At 37.6% G+C, this 19767-nt stretch overlaps 1 protein-coding gene across 19 annotated transcripts in view; it reads left to right on the forward strand.

The window, feature by feature from the left end:
* The window catches only part of SOX6 (SRY-box transcription factor 6), a 379634-nt gene that overhangs the window by 328640 nt on the left and 31227 nt on the right, over positions 1-19767 (forward strand). For all 19 annotated transcript variants that reach the window (XM_030481391.1, XM_030481392.1, XM_030481383.1 and 16 more), the window contains one exon: positions 12060-12168. In XM_030481391.1, coding sequence (XP_030337251.1) covers positions 12060-12168 — 109 coding nt within the window. The remainder of the gene's footprint in view (positions 1-12059; positions 12169-19767) is intronic.

Genomic DNA, 19767 nt, shown 5'->3' on the forward strand with positions numbered 1-19767 from the left:
ATTTAGTACAATGTCAACATGAATCTTAAACAAGTAGATGTGAAAGGTTGAGGTTTAATCTAAATCAATTGGGTCTCCAAATCTTCAATTAAAAAAAATACCTTAACACTTCAAACTTCCTAAATGTTTCAGGTGGCTTATATCAAAAAATGCTTCATCTAGTCAGTCATACTATATCATAACCCTCTCCTGTGTATCTTGTTGCAACTAAGAACAAAAATCCATAGTCCAAAGTTTTTCCAAATCATAAGTTCTTAATACTTCAAACTCTCTTGAAAACCCAATGTAAATCGTTCGAGTAATCTGGCAAATAACACTGTAAGCAATTTTCTGCTGCTTGCCACTGCTACCACAGTGCCAAGCTTTTGGTCATAACATAAAAGTTGGCTCAGGTTGTACTTAACCAACTAAAACTGATTATGTTCCCTTTTCAGACATAAATAGATACCAGTATGCCAGCTAGTGGTACTGGCTAAAATATTTTTCAGTATATATATATGTGTACATAGGTCTCCAGTAGGAAATGCTTTATCCAAGTGTGACATCAAAGCAGTACATCTCAGATAATTTAAGTGTTACATTTGCTTTTGTTTGTACTGTTTTCTTTAAATATATTCATCAGACAAGAGCTTTAATGTTCCATGACTGAAAAATCTATCAAACGGATTTACGGCAGAGGCAGTGTGGCAAAACAGCCAGTGGACTGGCCTAATGTTCAGAAATCCTGGGTTCAGTTCTCAGCTTAATCATTGACTTTCTGGGTAACCAGAAGCTAGTAATTTCCCCTCTCTGTGCCTGGAGATACCATTACCAACCTCCTTTTTGAAATTATTTGGGTACTACTATGTGCAGTGGCAGGTATTACAATTGTCTACATATATAATAGTAAAAAGCTCGAAAATACTGATTGCTTCCCCAGGACGTTATTATTCTCTTTCCTGTAAGACATAGCTAGAAAATATGATCATGGTTATAAAGTAGACAAGTATACAAAGGAGCAAGGAAGATATAAGACAGAAAATTCCCTCTTATTCATCGATTGCGTTTGTCCACAGAGCAGCAAAAATCTTCCAGTGGAATGAGGTGCTGGAATGTTCCTTCAGTGAATCACATGAACTTTTCCATATATGTCATCTAGAGCAGATGAAAAAGGATAGGGGAAAAGAGAGAAAAACTTCTTTTTAAATGCAGAGAGAGGTAGTAAGACCTAGTCTATGCTTATGCTGAAAATGAGGTCAAAAATAGGTCTTAAGTGGAACATAAGTGGCTAATATGCTCTGTGGGTGAAACCACTACTTTTGAAACTCCCATTCAAGATTGGTTGTTAAGGTATAAAAGCATTTTCTAAACTGTCATTGTTGCATTGAGCTGAAAAGTACTTTAATGGATATCTTATGTGGGAAATTTGAAACAAGCTTTTCATGATAAAAACAAAACAACATTTATAAAATCATTCCACTTTAAATGAAAAGCTAGAGAATGGATTTTTGCCAGTAGCATTAGCTATAGGTGACTAGCAGTTTTGTCTTTGTATATTGCAGCAGTAAAAACACATAATTTTTTCAGCCCATAGGTATTCATTTTGCATTTAAGATGGTTTCAGGTGTAAGGGTTCCTGGATTCTGCATGAAAAAAATGCATAGCCTTCAGTTACCTTTTAAAGTACTCCCTCTCTTCCTGCATGAAGACTTACTCCTTTCAAGAGATATAAATCTCTCCCAGTTTTCAGGAAGTACCTATTTGCCTGTGTTTGAATGTTGGAGGAAAATGAACCTTTATCCTATTGCTTTTTTGTTTGTTTGTTTGTTTTGATGAATTTATAGTGTTCATAAATCCAGTTTGGGCTGCTTTGTCCTTGAGTACAAATTTTAAAAACATAAAGTATGAGCAATTTAGTTCTTATTGCATTAGAAAAATGAGTAAGTAAATATAGCATTTTCACTTTTAGGGAGTTGCTCCTTTGCCTTCAGCTAGGACACTGTTAATGCAAGGTTTTGTTCTTGCATTAACAATGCAAGGGACTGTGTTCTTGGCTTTGTATTGTTTTATTCCTAAACAAGAACAATTCTTCTTCAAAACAGAAGGCCTTCAACCTACCTGCCTCAAAGGCAAAAAGGACTAATCAATAAGAAGGAGAAAGCATCTTTTCCAGCCTGGAAAGAAGTTGTTTGTTTAATTTTTGCTCTCTGATTCAGTGTAAATATATAAGAACTACATCCTTTGGCCCCGATTCAGTGAAGGGCATTAGTCCATTCTTAATATTCAGTACGTAAGTACTCCTCTGGAGTTGAGTAATGACTGTCTATGTCCTTGAGGCCTATGTTAGACTGGAGTGAAAGTAATCAGCACCTTACAAGATTCAGGCCTATATGAGGCTGCAAGAATTTGCAACTTACTGGTTTTGTTTTGGTTTTGGTTTGGGGTTTTTTTTACTGTTGAATGAAGATTAAAGACAGGAGCTAGTTGAGGGGTACATCTATATTATCACATGCATTACGTACATCATACTTGATATTGTAATCATGCAAACAGTAATCTTGAGTTCCTGACATAAACAGTAAGCAGCACATTTTCCTGAGGCTGAAATAATCACAGAAAAACATGACAGTGATGGGGGTACAAGAGGCAAAACACTGCATAATGATGTTATCATTGTTCCATTGTCACCCATCCTTAATCCTTAGTGATATGTTTCTTTTCTCTCTGAATATAACAAAAAAGGCCTGAGCATAAACAGAGCAATATATAACAGCAATCATAAAATGCAACTTTGAAAAGTATACTTAAAATGCTACCAAAAAAAAAAAATCATCTTGATAAATACAGAAAAAGCCTACTTAATCTTTATATGCATGGTATGCAATTATATATTTACATCCAGCACAAGGCAAGGCATATACTTGAAAACAGTAGCATTTGGTGGGATTTTAACAGCCTTGATTGCATTTCTAATTCTAAATATGAATATGAACATGTAAGTCCAAGTCTCTTTTGCATCACCAATTTAAACTACTTCAGGTGTCTTCCTGAAAGTGGGATGGAACAGCCGTGTCTAGAGGCCTGCATTGCTTATAGAGATAAAAAAACAGGGGTAGGTACCTCCAGTGACACATTCAGAGTATCTGGGTTAGATGTCTGTATTTCCAAAGCCCTGGAGAATTTACCCTAATGGAGCTACTGGAATCTATACTTACAATACACAGCACTATTCATGTTTAAAAAGTGCTGTAATAAAATGCACAAAACTCAGATTCATATTTTCCCTGATGTTTAGCTCTTTAATTGAAAAATACTTGCAAATAGAGTATTTGAAATATTTGCTTTTAAACCTTTATAACTACTACCCACATGTAGAGTGAGAAAAGTGCATTTACTGCTATTTAATAGTTGATTATTGCTTCATGTAGTTCATTTTTATCACAGTTTTTTCCAGTATTGTTTGATCATGTCACAAAATCTGCCATGTGCCTATCATAATGCAGAGTTGAAATGATAGAAGTATCTATGAGAACATCATCTGTCTTTCTCTTAGCTTTTACAGGTTTAAAATCAAACATGTATATATGTCTGTTTGCAAGCACTTACATTTCCAAATTGTTTATAAAAGAACATAATATTGCTTCTCAAGATGTTTGACCAGTGGCATGTGTGTATGTCTTTGTGTATGTTCTGGGTTTTTTTAAGTTCTCTCTTTTCCCAACTTTCTGTGGAGGGCAGCTGAATTTGCTTTGTACTGTTGAGGTTTTCAGCACACCGCACTGAAACTGAAATTGGTGACTTCTGCCCTTTTTTTTTTTTTCATTAAAAAAAAAAATTGTTGTGCTGAACCTACAATAGTTTTGCTGGTTGTTATATTGCTGTGGCTTCTTGCTACAGCTGTGTTTTCAGCCTGGAATATATTACTAGATGATTAAGAGAAAAGGAGATTCACAGTTTTGAGGCTAGTAACCAGATCTCTGATATTCTAAATCCTGTTCAGGTCCTAATGTATGACAATACGTTTAGTGAAATTTAGTCTCAAACAGGAAAGTTTGGGGAAGCATGCAGATGTACATACAGAATAATGGCATTGTGTAAATTTGGTAAAAGTATTTTTGTACACTTTTATGGCATTTCAATGTCTCAATTTTTAAATGGAAACCTTTTTACTTAGTGAAAATGAGGCCATAACTGGCAAGGTCCAACTGGCTGCTAAATTAAACTGAAATACAGCAAAATGTATATTATCACTCCTCCATAGTATTTAGTCTGCTAGGAAAAAAACCCTTTGTTTTGCAATGTCCCTATGCATTTATTCTTGTAACTCAAATGTTAGAAATTTCAATGACCATTCTGAAGGTCCAGGAGTAGCTATTGAATTTCTTCCATTAATCACTTTACAGCACAGAAAAAAACCAACCCAAAACAAACCAACAAACAGTCCTGCTATTTCCTAGTTGAAGTGTTTGTCAATTGTAATTCATGCTTATTTTCATCTCTCTCAAAAAAGCACATGTATGTGTTTAGTTAAAAGAAAATGTGTTTTTTAATGGTTGCATTCAGATTACAAGGTAAATAGATTTGATCTATACCGTTTACCAGTTCTTCCTTAAATCTAGTGAACGATACCCAGTGTTACAAAAGAAAATTAACTTCTCTTCCTAGAAGGCTCTCATTTAATCATCTGTGGATGTTGGTCAGGAGGGAAGGGAGCAGCGAAGAGAATGAGGGAATTTCTCTTTGACCCCAACAGTTGAACAGCTTACACTCTGGAACATGAGGTTTGATTATCTTAGCATGTGTAACTACGAATGTTCTTAACAGTCATAAAATTATCCAGCTCTTTTATAAACAAGTGACAGCCCAAGCTTTGGACTCTTTCTGACCTCTAGTGAATTCTACAGCCATATTACACACAGTGTAAAGTAGTAACTCCTTTTGTTTGCTTTTCATTTACCAGCTGTTAATTTAATTGATTATCCCTTTGTTTTCCCAGGACTGGTGACTTCTCATCAGTCTAAGGTGGAATTCCACACACAGTGGAATTCTAATCACAATGTGATTTTTTTAATTTTCTTTAATCTTTACCTTTTAACTGATGTGTAATTTTACTGTAGATTGCTGTATGAATTTGCTGCTGAAACAAAGAGTTAATCAAAAAGTTCTCAGATACTGCCATGCATCATGCCTTTGTGCAGGAATAAAAAGTTGGAAACCGCATGAAAGCGGTAGTTGGGTTACCACACAACTGGATACGCTTAAGTCTGAACGCTTCATAACTCTAACTACTGGGGAGTTGCAAACTTATAAATAACCTTGCAATTGGTTAAAACCATATTAAAACCATATGAACAAAGACATAAAGCATTTGGTTAAGGGGGCTCAGTAAGTACAGTAATCCTGTTGAAAGTAATCTAACCAGGGCAGATCCATAGTTTAGGAGTGCCTGTAAGTGTGGCAATAGTTACGGGTATGTATCCTACTTAGGTGGAAACATTTGCTGTTCTTTTTTAGCTTTTAAAAAATTTTTTTAAAATTCATACACTTATTTTCAAAGGCAAGTTTCAATTCACTGAAGTCTATTAGCTTTTTAGTACATGCTAAATGTTCCAAATAATCAGGGAATTCATCTAAATCCTTCTTATTTGAGTTCAGAGATCAAGATGGATACTGCTCACACTAAACAGAGGCTCTAAGAATTTTAATCCCTAAAATCAGACTTCCAAAATAACTAGCTAAAGAGTGTTTACAATTAGGCTGTCTGAGTTTACAGTTATTTATTTGATTAATTTTTTGCCTTTCGCACTCCAGTTTCAAACCTTTTTCTAGACACTTTAAATTTTGATGAAATTGTAATTCTCAATTTTGACTGAAAAGAAGAAAGTCCCATATCATGACAATCACTATGTCATTCTATTACTGAGCCACTTTGGAGTATTTCTGCTTATGATGGTCTTGCATATGTTCCATTGTCATGTGGAAGCCAGCTGAGGCTTGCCAGTCAGGCAAAGAAATTTTAGTGTAAATTCCCTGTTATCTGCTTTTAACCTCTTACTTTTCAGTTCTGTTTTAAGATGAATATATTTAAAAGGAGACCTAATGGCTTCTCTCTCCCCACATCTTTTCAAGCAAGCTCTTTGCTTTGTGGCACTGTAATGTAACACAAATGTGTAGTCTGCAGCAGGGATACTAGTCCATGCTGTATGTTCAGCATACATACTAAGATAGTACTAGAACAGTTTATTAACAACATAGGGGCCTTCAAAAACTGAAACCAGCAGTATGTAGGGTGAAAATTCACTAACTGTCCATTTTTGGTTCCTGAGATCATTAAATTCAGCTATTTCACTTACATAAAAAATAAAGTAAGGTCATTTTGTGTCAGCATTCATAGAACTCAGCATTTCCTTCATTCATGCAACCTGTAAATCAGCGGTTAGAAAAGATACGCTTTGTATCTTGTAGTATCTTAAAATATTGACATTCCTACAATAAGTTTGCCTACTTTGCTAATTTCATTTCCGCAGTTTCTTGGAGCAATTCCTGCTGCTGTGATGTTGAAAACAAGTTCTAGATATTCACCACAGTTCTGTAAAACCAAAGACCTTGGTTTTAATTGTAACAATAATGCCACTATTGTGTTTATCTACTTTACCATCCAAAGAATTCCAGCAGTTGTATGCCTGCACACCAATAGGATGATTGAGATTGCTGTAATAAGGTTAATGTTTAAACTTCCCACCCGTAATAACTAAAATATCCAGAGATAAGACTGAAAGTCAATTTGTAATTGTCCCTTGTGTGCCAAGATGTTGCAAAAGAGTCTAAGTGGAGGGTAATTTAACTTTTCAGTCCTAGCCATTAAAAAGTAGTAAGAAAGTGAAAAGTTTGGGATGTTTGTATCTTGACTTTCCAGGGGAAACAAAAAAAAAGGTTTTGTGATTCCTCCTTGTTCAAACTGGGAATAATTTTCTCTGTGTTCTACTGAAAGTGTTCTTTTTATGTTTTGAATACACTAAATTGCTTTCCTGTTGTTTACTGTCCATGGTACATGAAGGGAATAGATCATGATTAGCAAATAAGCTACTAGAACATTTAGTATTGAATTATTCAATTGAAATACATTCATACGAGAAGACAACATGCAGTAATTATTTGTAGTCATTATAACTAAAGAACTGTCCTCTAAAGAAATAATATCGCTTCAGTAGTATGTTCTGTGGCTTCTGTGAATGACCCATATTAATTCAGTTTCTAGAAACTGGCTCTTTAAATTGATGTTGGTAACTGCTTCCATGCTAGACTACTGAAATAAAGGGGGTATTACATCATTATACAAACATGTCTACTTAAATAAAAAGTATTTGTTTGCAAAAATATATATATTTTCAATCTTTCACACAACGATCAGCGTGCATGACATTTTCCATTTCAGACTAAGCATACATTTCAGATGTGGAAAACGCAAGCATGTTGAAATAATTTGAGGCATGGGTATAGTCGGATCAGTCTTGGTAATCCAGAAGGGAGGGGTGCCCAGTGTATTATTACATTTCGTATATTATTTTTCAAGAGATGGATGCAATCAGTCATCTTCTCGCATATGGTTTGAAAAAAAATTGTCTTGCTGGCAAGTAAACTGTTATTTAAGTACACAATCCACGGTACTACAGAAACAGTTTTGCCAAACTTGTCCAAGTATTCTCACATCCTTAAAGATGGTATAAATACCATTTATAGCAAGCCGTTTACTTCTGACTATATGGAATGCCTTCCTACTCCCCTGATCTAAGTGTCCCAGTTTGCATTACGGCCTTTATTGCTTCTGTTTGATGGAGTGATCAGTAAAAATTTAATGACACTATAAAATAATAAAAATGTCATTAATTTACCACGGATCTTGGATGCAGTGGTTGTAAAGTTACATTAATAAACAGAATATTTTTTACAACAAAAAGCATTGTTACGTGGGAACATATAAATAACGCACATAAATTTAAGAGCAATTTTACTGTTAGCACACACATTATTATGGAATAGCCAATAAGTGTATAAAACATAGTATATAAAATTTTATGAAAATATACTGTGCACATCAAAAATTCAGCTTTTATCTAAGTGCAGAGAAAAGCCATTATTGTATGCTTACTGTTTCATTGCTGTTCTTTCACAAGATCACAATTTTATATTTGTTTCTAGTCATTTGAAGTTTGCAGCCTTTTCAGAGGTAGAGGCTACTGCTTCCTTTTCCTTTACTCCTTGCTTCACTAAATCATTCTTTTACCTTCCACATGTGAAGAAAAAATCGATACTTTCCGCCAGAACGTGACGGAAAAGTTGCTAATTTAATGCAAAGCTAAAAATAATGCCAAAAGGGTTGAAAGGCTTGCTTGGCGACTCTGGAAAATAAGGGATAACTATCTAGCAGTCTATCTGTCATCACTGGGTCTGCTCCATCACTGACTGTGATAATATGTGAATATGATGGATGCCACAGCCTTGTGGCTCATAACATTTAACATTCATCAGCTCTCACTAACGGGGGCTTTATAATTTAAATATCTTTATTTAATATGCAACATCTACCTCATACATCATAATTTCAAAGCACTTAGAGAACCAACAGTCCTGCAAGACAGTTGAGCAGACTTCAATTTTTTCAATAACTTTTACGTTTTCTGCATGTTTGTGACTGACAATGCATAAATAAGTGCCTAATCATATCACAGAATGGAAAATTAAGATTTGGCTGCTAAGAAGAATCTTTCTGCTCTTCTTTTTCTCATTTTAAATAAGTGATTATTTTTACTGTGTGTTCAACATAGAAAATGTACAAAGGATCTGAATTGTGCTAGGAAGAGCTTTCGGTTTTCTAGCACAAACTCCAATCGACTGTGTTCATCTGGTCATGAGAAAGGGTTGTCAGTGTCATGTCCTAAACCTTTTTTCTGAAATTTAAATGGGAAAACTTAATGTGAATATACAGTATAAGCTCCGTAGCCACCACAAAAAAAAAACAAACCCAAAACCAAAACAGTTCAAAATAGAAGTCTAAAATGCTCTTTCACAATTAAAAAAAAAAAAAGCAAATACCTGCGCTTTATTACAAACTCACTGAAATTTTCTGATAATGTAGATTAGGGAGGTAGTAATATATCCAGTAGTCAATGTACATGTGTGCAAGTATAATACACATGTAGGGAACATAGTTGTTATTGCGGATATATATAGCCATTTACTTTTAATGAAGGTACATCTGGTTTTGTTCATATAGGAATATTATGTACAGAGTCAATCTTCCTCTCAGTCCTTGCTCATATTAGGAAAAACGTATACCTTTAAAGAATTTCTAGTGCAAGTAACTATTCTCTTCAGGATGAATTCAAGATGCGCACAAAGACAAAACCCATAAAGAAACGATTGGAGCCTAGCGGGACACGTTTCCTCTCTAATAATAAATTTCATATGAATTTGTTGTATTTCATGGAATTGTAAAGGCATCTACTACATAAAAACATCATTAGTATTGAGAAATATTTTTTATTTTTTACACTTCTCTGAATTAGTCTAAACCCATTGGAAATACTGCCTTTTTTTTTTTTTTTTTTACGATCACTATGAAGATTATTTGCAGTAAAAAAGCAAGCAAAAGAATGACTTTAAAAGGCATTTCAAAGACTTAAATACAGCTAGCTTTGTTACAGCTTTTTATGAATTAGAAGGAAGAGGTTATTAAATAACACTAAGTACATCTTCTTTGTCTGACAAGAGCAAGTATTTTTTATGGTATAAGTGCTATCATTTTACTGCTCCTGAACCTCATCATGTAATTTTCCCTTTTCTCCTTACATGTCAAAATATTGATATTCTTTCAGAAACTTTCTTTTTTTCTTCCACCTTTTTTTTTTTTTTTTTTCTTAACCAGAATATTTTCTGGCAAAATCAAAGAGAATGAATGACTAGAAAGATATTCCAAATGTGCATATTGATATGTAGCAAGGTCTGTTGATTTTTGTAGTAGAAAGCTCTTTCTCCTTCTTCTGAAACAGCCTTAAAAGCTGTTCTTCCAAGAATACTGCAGGTACTGTAGTAACATCCTTAAGAAAAAGCTTTCAGCACAGATATTTTGGAAGAGACAATATATGTGCCAAAAGCTGTTTTCTTAGTACTGATCTTTGTTTTTATCTCGACTGCAAATCAGCCCTTTGTGATGGAACACAGAATTCTTGACAAACTTATTTTTTATTCTGTCTAACAGTATAACAGATCCCATCCTGATGATTCAGGTGTATTGTTACATCGCATATCTTTCAGTAAAATATTGTGTCTCTAGTATTGCAGTGTCTTTCTGCAGTCATATTCCATTTGTAAATCTTTCTTTTCTTGTGAGTTCCTTTGTATATGTAAGCTCTGTCACCAATCACAGATTTTACAGAAGAAAATAAGTTAGGAAGTTAACAGAATATAAAATGCAGAGTTATTTTGTTCAACAACTGGAAGGTTCTGAGGAATTTTTAGAAATGCAATTAGTAACTGAAATGCCTCATCTGCAAGTTGTGGCAAATCCAGTGTCAGATTTTCTGCAAATTAAGCAGAGAATTAAACAGAAAATTAAATTTGCAGTGTCCTCTGCAAATTAAACAGAGAATAATTTTAAAAAATCCATGGCTGATGGACTCAAAAGGTTGAGGAATCGAAAGAATTCCACAGTTGTTGACCTGGTGGAGTTTTATTACTGAAAGAAAATAATAATAGAACAATAACCACATTGGAAAGAAGTAGTATTTGGAGGTGGAACAAAGGTGGAGTCAAAGCCATCAAGTATGGGGTTTTTTATTCCTTAAGAACATTTTCAAGTTTCTAACCATCTTGCAGGAAAGAAACTCCTAGTGTTTTCTTCTTATGTCTAGTATGCACAACACAGAACTAGGTCATTGAACAATAGGCTGAACAGCAATCGGCACTCTACTTTTGCATAATGCATTAAGTATAACATGGAGAAACTGTTCGTAGAGCTGAAAGCTGATATTTCATGTCTGCAAATTCAAGCTGACATGACATTTAATATTGTTTCATAGTAATGAACAACAAGGTTTCATTCTTTCACAAGTATAGCATAATGCCAAGTTTAGTCTGAAGAGGTAACAACAAGGCAAGAGGGAAAACATGCTATGTTCCTTCAAATGAGAATGCTAAATTAATGATAACCATTGAACACTTTGCTACTGATACACAGTACTACAGAGACTACCATTGTGAGACAATATTACAGTGCCATTTATAGTGCCCTTGTCCAGTAGTTGACTGAGGAACTGGGCTGACACATAAAATACCTTTCAGTTTCCACCTTCTAGTTCTAGGTTTCCCATGGAGGTCTCCAGCTCCCAAAGGCTTTCTGTTTTAATAAGACTGTACATTCTTCCCCCTCACCCTTTTTTTTTTCCTTTTTTTTTTTTTTTTAATCTCCTCAAGTTCCCTTTCCACTGAAGTACAATTTAAATTCCTAGACAAAATAGTAATACCAGTTCTGTCATCTATTATTCCTTCTTTCAAATACTTTTCTTTGAAAACCTTTTGTGTAAAATTCAGACTTGTGTTGCTCAGAGGTATGGATGCAAACTTGAATCTCATATTGGGGGAAAAGTGCTTTTTCCAGTAAATTAGCAGTATATTTTAATACAAATTTCTTTTGACTTCTGAATTTTTATGTCTCCAAATGTTGATTGTCTTTTCCAGTTTAACTTCGAAAACAAGTGGAAAGGCAAAGTGAGCAGCGTTGATCAGCACTGTTGGCTGCCAAGAGTGTTTTGTATTTGCATGTACAATTGCTTATGCATTATGGCAATGCAGATCAAAATAATCTCAAAGTTTCTGTATATGTTTCACATTTAAAACTGATTTTCATAAATGCAAACATTCAGAATCTGTAAAAATTTGTCCCTGAGTTGAAATTCTAATTAAATGCATTCATTATTCGTTCAGATTTCAAAAATAAGGCATGTATCAGTGCATACACATATGCAAAGGCATATAATAACTATCCTATATGGAGCATTAAGACTACTTCTGTTCTTTTCCAGGAAAGAACAAGGTTTGAAAATATAGGCCCACAGATAACAGGGAAACCAAATGAAGATGGAAAACTGGGCCCTGGTGTCATCGATCTTACAAGGCCAGAAGATGCAGAAGGTGAGTTGCAATTTTGACTATGAGTTATTGAACACTGCATCACAGAATGGTATGGCTGAAATGCTGCCAGTGTCACAAGCACTGTCTAGCTTACATCACAGGGTAACACTCGAATGATTTCTGTGTGTTTTTGTGAGACTGTAATAAGTCCACCTTAAAGGGCAGATACATGAGGCCTACAAGGATGCTGAGGAGGTACTCTTCATCAGGGACTGTAGTGATAGGACAAGGGGTAATGGGTTTAAACTTAAACAGCAAAAGTCTAGATTAGATATAAGGAAGAAGTTCTTTACTGTGCGGGTGGTGAGGCACTGGAATGGGTTGCCCAAGGAAGTTGTGAATGCTCCATCCCTGGTGGTGTTCAAGGCCAGGTTGGATGGAGTCTTGGGTGACGTGATTTAGTGCAAGGTGTCCGTGCGCATGGCAGAGGGATTGGAACTAGATGATCTTAAGGTCCTTTCCAACCCTAACTATTCTATGATTCGATGATTCTATGAAAAGGACTGCATAGTCCCCTAAGCGCTTCTGCAACACAACTATTTTTTTCCCCCAGCTCATGTTATTTAAGTGATGATACTATTAATGAAAGTGTAGGAAACATTGAGAAAATTCTCTCAGTGAGACAATATATACATATCTATTTTTTCACCAGTTTTTAAGGCTTTAGAAGTTTTGAAGAAAGTTAGAGCTCTTCAAGAAGTCTGCCCACTGGTGCACTCACAAACTATTAAAGATATAGCAAGCACAATTTTATTGACAGGCAGTGCTCAAATGATAATGGAAAAATATTTCACATTTTCTGTATGACAATGTCTTTTTCATGATATAAACCTTCAGTGAATTTTCACTCATTTTAGTGAGAGATCTATATATTAGGCATACAGTTTCAAGCCAAAGGTAGAAATCGGTGTTTATCAAGACTGGGTTTAGTCTCTAGCAAGGTTACCATGGTCTGGAAGTGGGTGCCACTGATATCCTCTCTACCCCATGATACATTAGAAGAGAACATGAAAATAGATAGGAACCCTACCAGTCAGGGTAGTAAGGTTAATGTAGTATTTAGATAGAATATTATGCAACATTTTGCCCCCTCTATTTACTTCTGTTTGAGAATCATTTTGCTCTTTTTAAACCTAACAGGTTCTAGTTATGCCACTGTTCTTGAGAAAAGGTTAAAGAATCTCTAAATTTTTCCATTAATATCCAAACATCTGACAGCTTCAAAATTTGCTTTTTTTCCCTTGGATGAAAAGAATAGGACCAATAAACTTGTGATTGTTGACAAATAGGATTATTTTCAAATTATTCTTGAAATACTGACAGAATTTTTCTGATTAAAAGACATTATTTTCTGTATAGAGATATATTCTTATGAGCACATTTTCCGCTCTCTGTGACCCAGAATTAAATAGTCCAGGTAATGTCTCACAAATTGTCCCTTCATTTTGAAGTCTGACAACAGCAGTACATGTAAATGTTATATTTTCTTTACTGATAGTACATGATATGCCTGTGATAAAACATCTTAGAGCCCTGATTTTCCTTGCTTGCCAACCAACATACATGATCTTTAATCAGTCTCTAGGCAAACAAAAAAAGCTGAATTTAAAAGTAATTTGGGAAAGGACTTGTATACAGTAGAGAAGCTGCAAGTTCAGATCCATGATCCAATACAGATCCTGTATTGACTCATCCATACAGAATAGTTAACTCTCAAATTCAAATACTTATTGGCTTAATATCATGATTAGCTTATGACATAGAACTGGCAGGAGCACAGGCTGACATGATTTTTTGCCCTTTTGTTTTAAAGTATTTTGACATAGTCAAGATTTCAGGTCTTCATAACAGTAAGATGATGCCTGGAGCTCATCAGCCATTTATTACAAATAATATTCAGAAGGAAGCTAGCACCTTAATGAGACATTTCTGATTTTCCATATCTATATTTTTTCAATAGTCCCTTATAAAACCAATAATTTTCAGATTCCTTTATTGTATGTGATTGGCCACTCCGGTATTGTCTTTAAACAGAAAAATAATGAACCAAATGTAGGTAAAAAATAACTTTCAGACAGGTGGTTTGCAATGATTTTTTTTCCCCCCCTAGAAAAAAGGACTTGGGAGACACATGGACTTTCAAAATTACTTGTTGGCTAATCAGTTATTTATAAACTACTTTGTAAAGGAATTTCCATCCTGTGCCAACTTCTCATATTTCAATGTGTTGAAGAATATTTGTTTCCCCAGTTGTGATGAAAAGTTGCAATAGAATACTTACATATACACAGTTACTGATTCATCTGACGTCAGGTCCATGATGAATTTGTTACTTTAGTTCATTTCCTTCAATTCATCCTTTCTCTTTCTAGTGTCCTTAATTTAATATCTTGATACATTTTGTGGTACTGACATTCCCCATGTTACTGGATAGTGCAGAACAAAGCTTTGACATATGTAACCCAAGCTACAGTGATGTATGCCATTTTAATGACAGTGCACATGTCTTTCTAGAGCTAGTAAGGGCAGTTTGAGGTATGGTGTGTTGCCACATGGGAAATCTGAGTTCATGAATGGATTCAGATTTCCAGACTTTGTTTAGCAGCCAAGAGATGTCTTTGGAAAAGAGGTGCTGGATGAATACCTCTGCTGATCTGGAAAAAAAAAATGGTGGGAGTTCAAAACTGAGCTGCTTATTTGTCCTTCTAGTTGTAGACAAGGTGAATTTAGATATTGGCTAGGTACAAAGAAAAAAAGACATTCAGAATATCACTCAAGTTTTGCCCCTTATCTTTGGCAAGCTGTCTAAGAGATGACACTTCTATCATGGCATCATTTAGAGTGGAAGTCCAGTGAAAACAGAGCTGCTGAAATATCAGCATTTAAACTGTGTCCTCTGATGTACTGTACTGTGCTACAAACTCTGTTCATCTTCAAGAATATTAATGCTTCAAACTGTCATGAAACTATTGCAGATCTTTCTAGGTTTGCCATGTCACAAAGTTTTTTTTATATGTGTTGCTATCATTTTGTGCTTCCATACATGTCTGTTTCAGCACTGGCTTATTAAGAAACTTGTCAACTTATTCTTTAGAAACACAGAATCATTTAGGTTGGAAAAGATGCTTAAGATCAAGTCCAACCATTAACCTAACACTATCAAGTCCACCCTAAACCATGTTCCTAAGTTCCACATCTACACATCTTTTAAACACCTCAAGGGATGGTGACTCAAACACTTCCCTGGGCAGCGTGTTCCAGCACTCAATAACCCTTTTGGTGAAGAATTTTTCCTAATATCCAATCTAAACCTCTCCTGGAGCAACTTGAAGGCCATTTCCTTTTGTTCTTTCACTTTTACTTGGTAGAAGAGACTGACCCCCACCTTACTACAGCCTCCTTTCAGGTAGTTGTAGAGCACGATAAGGTCTCCTCTGAGCCTCCTCTTCTCCAGGCTACACAACTCTTGTTCCTTCAGCCGCTCCTCCTAGGACTGGTTCTCTAAACCCTTCACCAGCTTTGTTGCTCTGCTGTGTGCTCCTCTAGGAGAGCCTTGTTGCATTTAGTGTGTTGCCAAGGTCACAATCTAAACTGAATGTCAAAGGTTCCTAATAGCCACAGTCATGTTCTTCAAAGACCTAGTGTGTTTCACACCTTCCTATTTTGTCATTGTTACCTTTAATCTTTTTTTTTCATTTTTATGTTATATTCCATTTGCGCGCAGGTTGCTATAGACATCTTTAAACATTATTTATGTGTTTTGTTGTGTGCTTTTACACAAATAACATAGTCATGTAGAAAATAAAAATTACTGAAAGACTCCAAATTTAGTCCCGCTGCTGGCCATAAACTGGGAGGAAGTGCAGTTTGGGCTGCATCCTTATCTCCCAGCTGATCTACATCAAGGGGGCTCTGGAAGTGCAGTTCCACTCCCTGCCTACCTGCACACCTGCGTTTCCATAGGAAACTAAAGTGTGCAGAGACATGGTACATGTCTGTCTTATCCCAACAGGCAGCCAAGATAGACCTGATCTGCAAAGTGCTCCTCATTCCCATAGTTTTGACACATCCCTTAAGGTTCAAGTAATTAGTTATAAGAAATGTCAGCAGATTTCTGTGTTTTATGGAATGCCTTTGTAATAGTATCTAGCAATGATTTCTCTCTACTCCCTATATTTTTTCTATAACATATGGCAGTGATCTGAGTTTGACAGGATCAGAGTAATGTTTTTCTTTAATTTTTGGAGTGCTTGTGGTACTGACCCATTGATCAGAAGCTGAAGTTCCTTTTTTTTTTTTTTTTAAATTATGCGTTATAAGACAAGTGTTGAAATTCTTTAAATTTAGCTCTGTGGAATTATAAGACAAATATGAAAGGAGACTGAAGAATGACTTTTAAAACTTAAGTTGTCCCTTCCCAGTGTGTGAAACTTTTTTTAAGATTAGGGGTAGCTAGGTGTACTTTCATACATGACCTAGCATATGAAGTTGTATTCAAAGCTTGTGTTACTCATAATGACCTAACTGTCATCTGAATGGAGGCCTGAAAATTGTCAACAAGAGGTTTAGATTAAATATGACATAAACTGACATTTCTATTACTTTCTTAGCCACGAGCAGGACTAGGCTAGCTATATTAAAAGTCATGGTCAGACTGTATTCTAAAACATCACCACTGACTGGGACACCACTGATGAATAATCCACAGCTATTAGACTTTTATCATTACCTGGAAATCCAAGTTGTCATGCTAAAATATATAGAATCATAGAATCATAGAATCGTAAGTGTTGGAAAGGACCTTAAGATCATCTAGTTCCAACCCCCCTGCCATGGGCAGGGACACCTTGCCCTAAACCACGTGGTCCAAGGCTCTGTCCAACCTGGCCTTGGACACTGCCAGGGATGGAGCATCCACAACCTCCCTGGGCAACCCATTCCAGTGCTTCACCACCCTCACTGTAAAGAACTTCTTCCTTATATCTAATCTAAACTTCCTCTGTTTAAGTTTGAACCCATTACCCCTTGTCCTACCACTACAGTCCCTAAGGAAGAGTCCCTCCCCAGCATCCTTGTAGACCCCCTTCAGATACTGGAAGGCTGCTATGAGGTCTCCACACAGCCTTCTCTTCTCCAGGCCGAACAGCCCCAACTTTCTCAGCCTGTCTTCATATGGGAGGTGCTCCAGCCCTCTTATCATCCTCGTGGCCCTCCTCTGGACTCGCTCCAACAGCTCCATGTCCTTTTTATGTTGAGGACACCAGAACTGTACGCAGTACTCCAAGTGGGGTCTCACAAGAGCAGAGTAGAGGGGCAGGATCACCTCCTTTGACCTGCTGGTCACGCTTCTTTTGATGCAGCCCAGGATACGGTTGGCTTTCTGGGCTGCAAGCGCACACTGCCGGCTCATGTTAAGCTTCTCGTCAACCAACACCCCCAAGTCCTTTTCTGCAGGGCTGCTCTGAATCTCTTCTCTGCCCAGCCTGTAGCAGTGCCTGGGGTTGCCCCGACCCAGGTGTAGGACCTTGCACTTGGCTTGGTTAAACTTCATAAGGTTGGCATCGGCCCACCTCACAAGCGTGTCAAGGTCCCTCTGGATGGCATCCCTTCCCTCCAGTGTATCAACCGAACCACACAGCTTGGTGTCATCGGCAAACTTGCTGAGGGCGCACTCAATCCCACTGTCCATGTCACCGACAAAGATGTTGAACAGGACCGGTCCCAACACCGATCCCTGAGGGACACCACTCGTTACAGGTTTCCAACTGGACATCGAGCCATTTACCACAACTCTTTGCATGCGGCCATCGAGCCAGTTTTTTATCCACCGAGTGGTCCATCTATCAAATTGATGTCTCTCCAATTTAGAGACAAGGATGTCATGTGGGACAGTGTCGAATGCTTTGCACAAGTCCAGGTAGATGACATCAACTGCTCTGCCGCTGTCCATCAGTTCCGTGGCTCCATCATAGAAGGCCACCAAATTGGTCAGGCAGGATTTCCCCTTAGTGAAGCCATGTTGGCTGTCACCAACCACCTCGTTGTTTTTCATGTGCCTTAGCATGTTTTCCAGGAGAAACTGTTCCAAGATTTTGCCAGGCACAGAGGTGAGACTGACTGGGCTGTAGTTCCCCGGGTCTTCCACCTTCCCCTTCTTGAAAATGGGGGTTATATTACCCTTCTTCCAGTCATCGGGAACTTCACCTGACTGCCAGGATTTTTCGAATATGATGGACAGTGGTTTAGCAACTTCATTCGCCAGCTCCTTCAGGACCCGTGGATGGATTTCATCAGGTTCCATGGACTTGTGCATGTTCAGGTTCTTAAGATGGTCTCGAACCTGATCCTCTCCTACAGTGGGCCTAAGGTCTCCGTTCTCACAGTCCCTGCATTTGCTTTCCAAGACTTGGGTTGTGTGGTCAGAGCATCTGCTGGTGAAGACTGAGGCAAAGAAGTCATTAAGAACCTCAGCCTTCTCCAAATCCATGGTAGCCAGTTCTCCTGATGGCTTCTGGAGAGGGCCTACATTGTCCCTAGTCTGTCTTTTATTTGCTCCGTATCTATAGAATCCTTTCCTGTTATCTTTTACATTCCTTGCCAAACTTAATTCTAGCTGGGCCTTAGCTTTCCTAACCTGGTCCCTAGCTTCTCGGGCAATGCTCCTGTATTCTTCCCAGGCCGCCTGTCCTTGCTTCCACCTTCTACAAGCTTCTTTTTTCCCTCTAAGTTTCCTCAGCAGCTCCTTGTCCATCCATGGAGGTCTCCTGGCCCTCCTGCTGCACTTTCTTCTAGTCGGGATGCAACACTCTTGAGCATGTAGCAGGTGATCCTTGAATACCGACCAGCAGTCTTGGGCCCCCCTGCCCTCTAGGACTGTATCCCATGAAACCTTACTAAGGAGGTTCCTGAAGAGGCCAAAGTCTGCTTTCTTGAAGTCCAGGGCAGTGAGTTTGCTGCACGCTCTTCTCACCGTCCTGAGGATCTCAAACTCAACCATCTCGTGATCACTAGAGCCAAGGCTGCCCTGCAGCGTTACATTTCCAACCAGTCCCTCCCTGTTGGTGAGCACAAGGTCCAGCATGGCACCTCTCCTCGTCGGCTCCTCTACTGCTTGAAAGAGGAAGTTGTCTTCCACACAATCGAGGAACCTCCTGGATTGCTTGTGCCGGGCCGTACCGTCCCTCCAACAGATGTCAGGATGGTTGAAGTCCCCCATGAGGACCAGGGCCTGCGAGCGTGAGGCTGCTCCTATCTGTCTGTAGAGCGCTTCATCCACAGAGTCCTCTTGATCAGGCAGCCTGTAACAGATCCCCACCGTAATGTCCCCTGTTGCTGTTTTCCCTTTGATCCTGACCCACAAACACTCTGTTACCTCATCACCTGTCCCCAGACAGAGTTCCATACTCTCTAGCCTATCACTGACATAGATAGCAACACCCCCTCCCCGTCTGCCTGGCCTGTCTTTTCTAAACAGCCTGTAACCTTCCATTCCGACATTCCAGTCATAGGAGCCATCCCACCATGTTTCTGTGATACCAATGACATCATATTCCCGTAGCCGTGCACACATCTCTAATTCCTCTTGCTTGTTCCCCATAC

Source organism: Strigops habroptila, chromosome 4 (genome assembly GCF_004027225.2).
Source record: "Strigops habroptila isolate Jane chromosome 4, bStrHab1.2.pri, whole genome shotgun sequence".
Lineage (NCBI taxonomy): Eukaryota > Metazoa > Chordata > Aves > Psittaciformes > Psittacidae > Strigops > Strigops habroptila.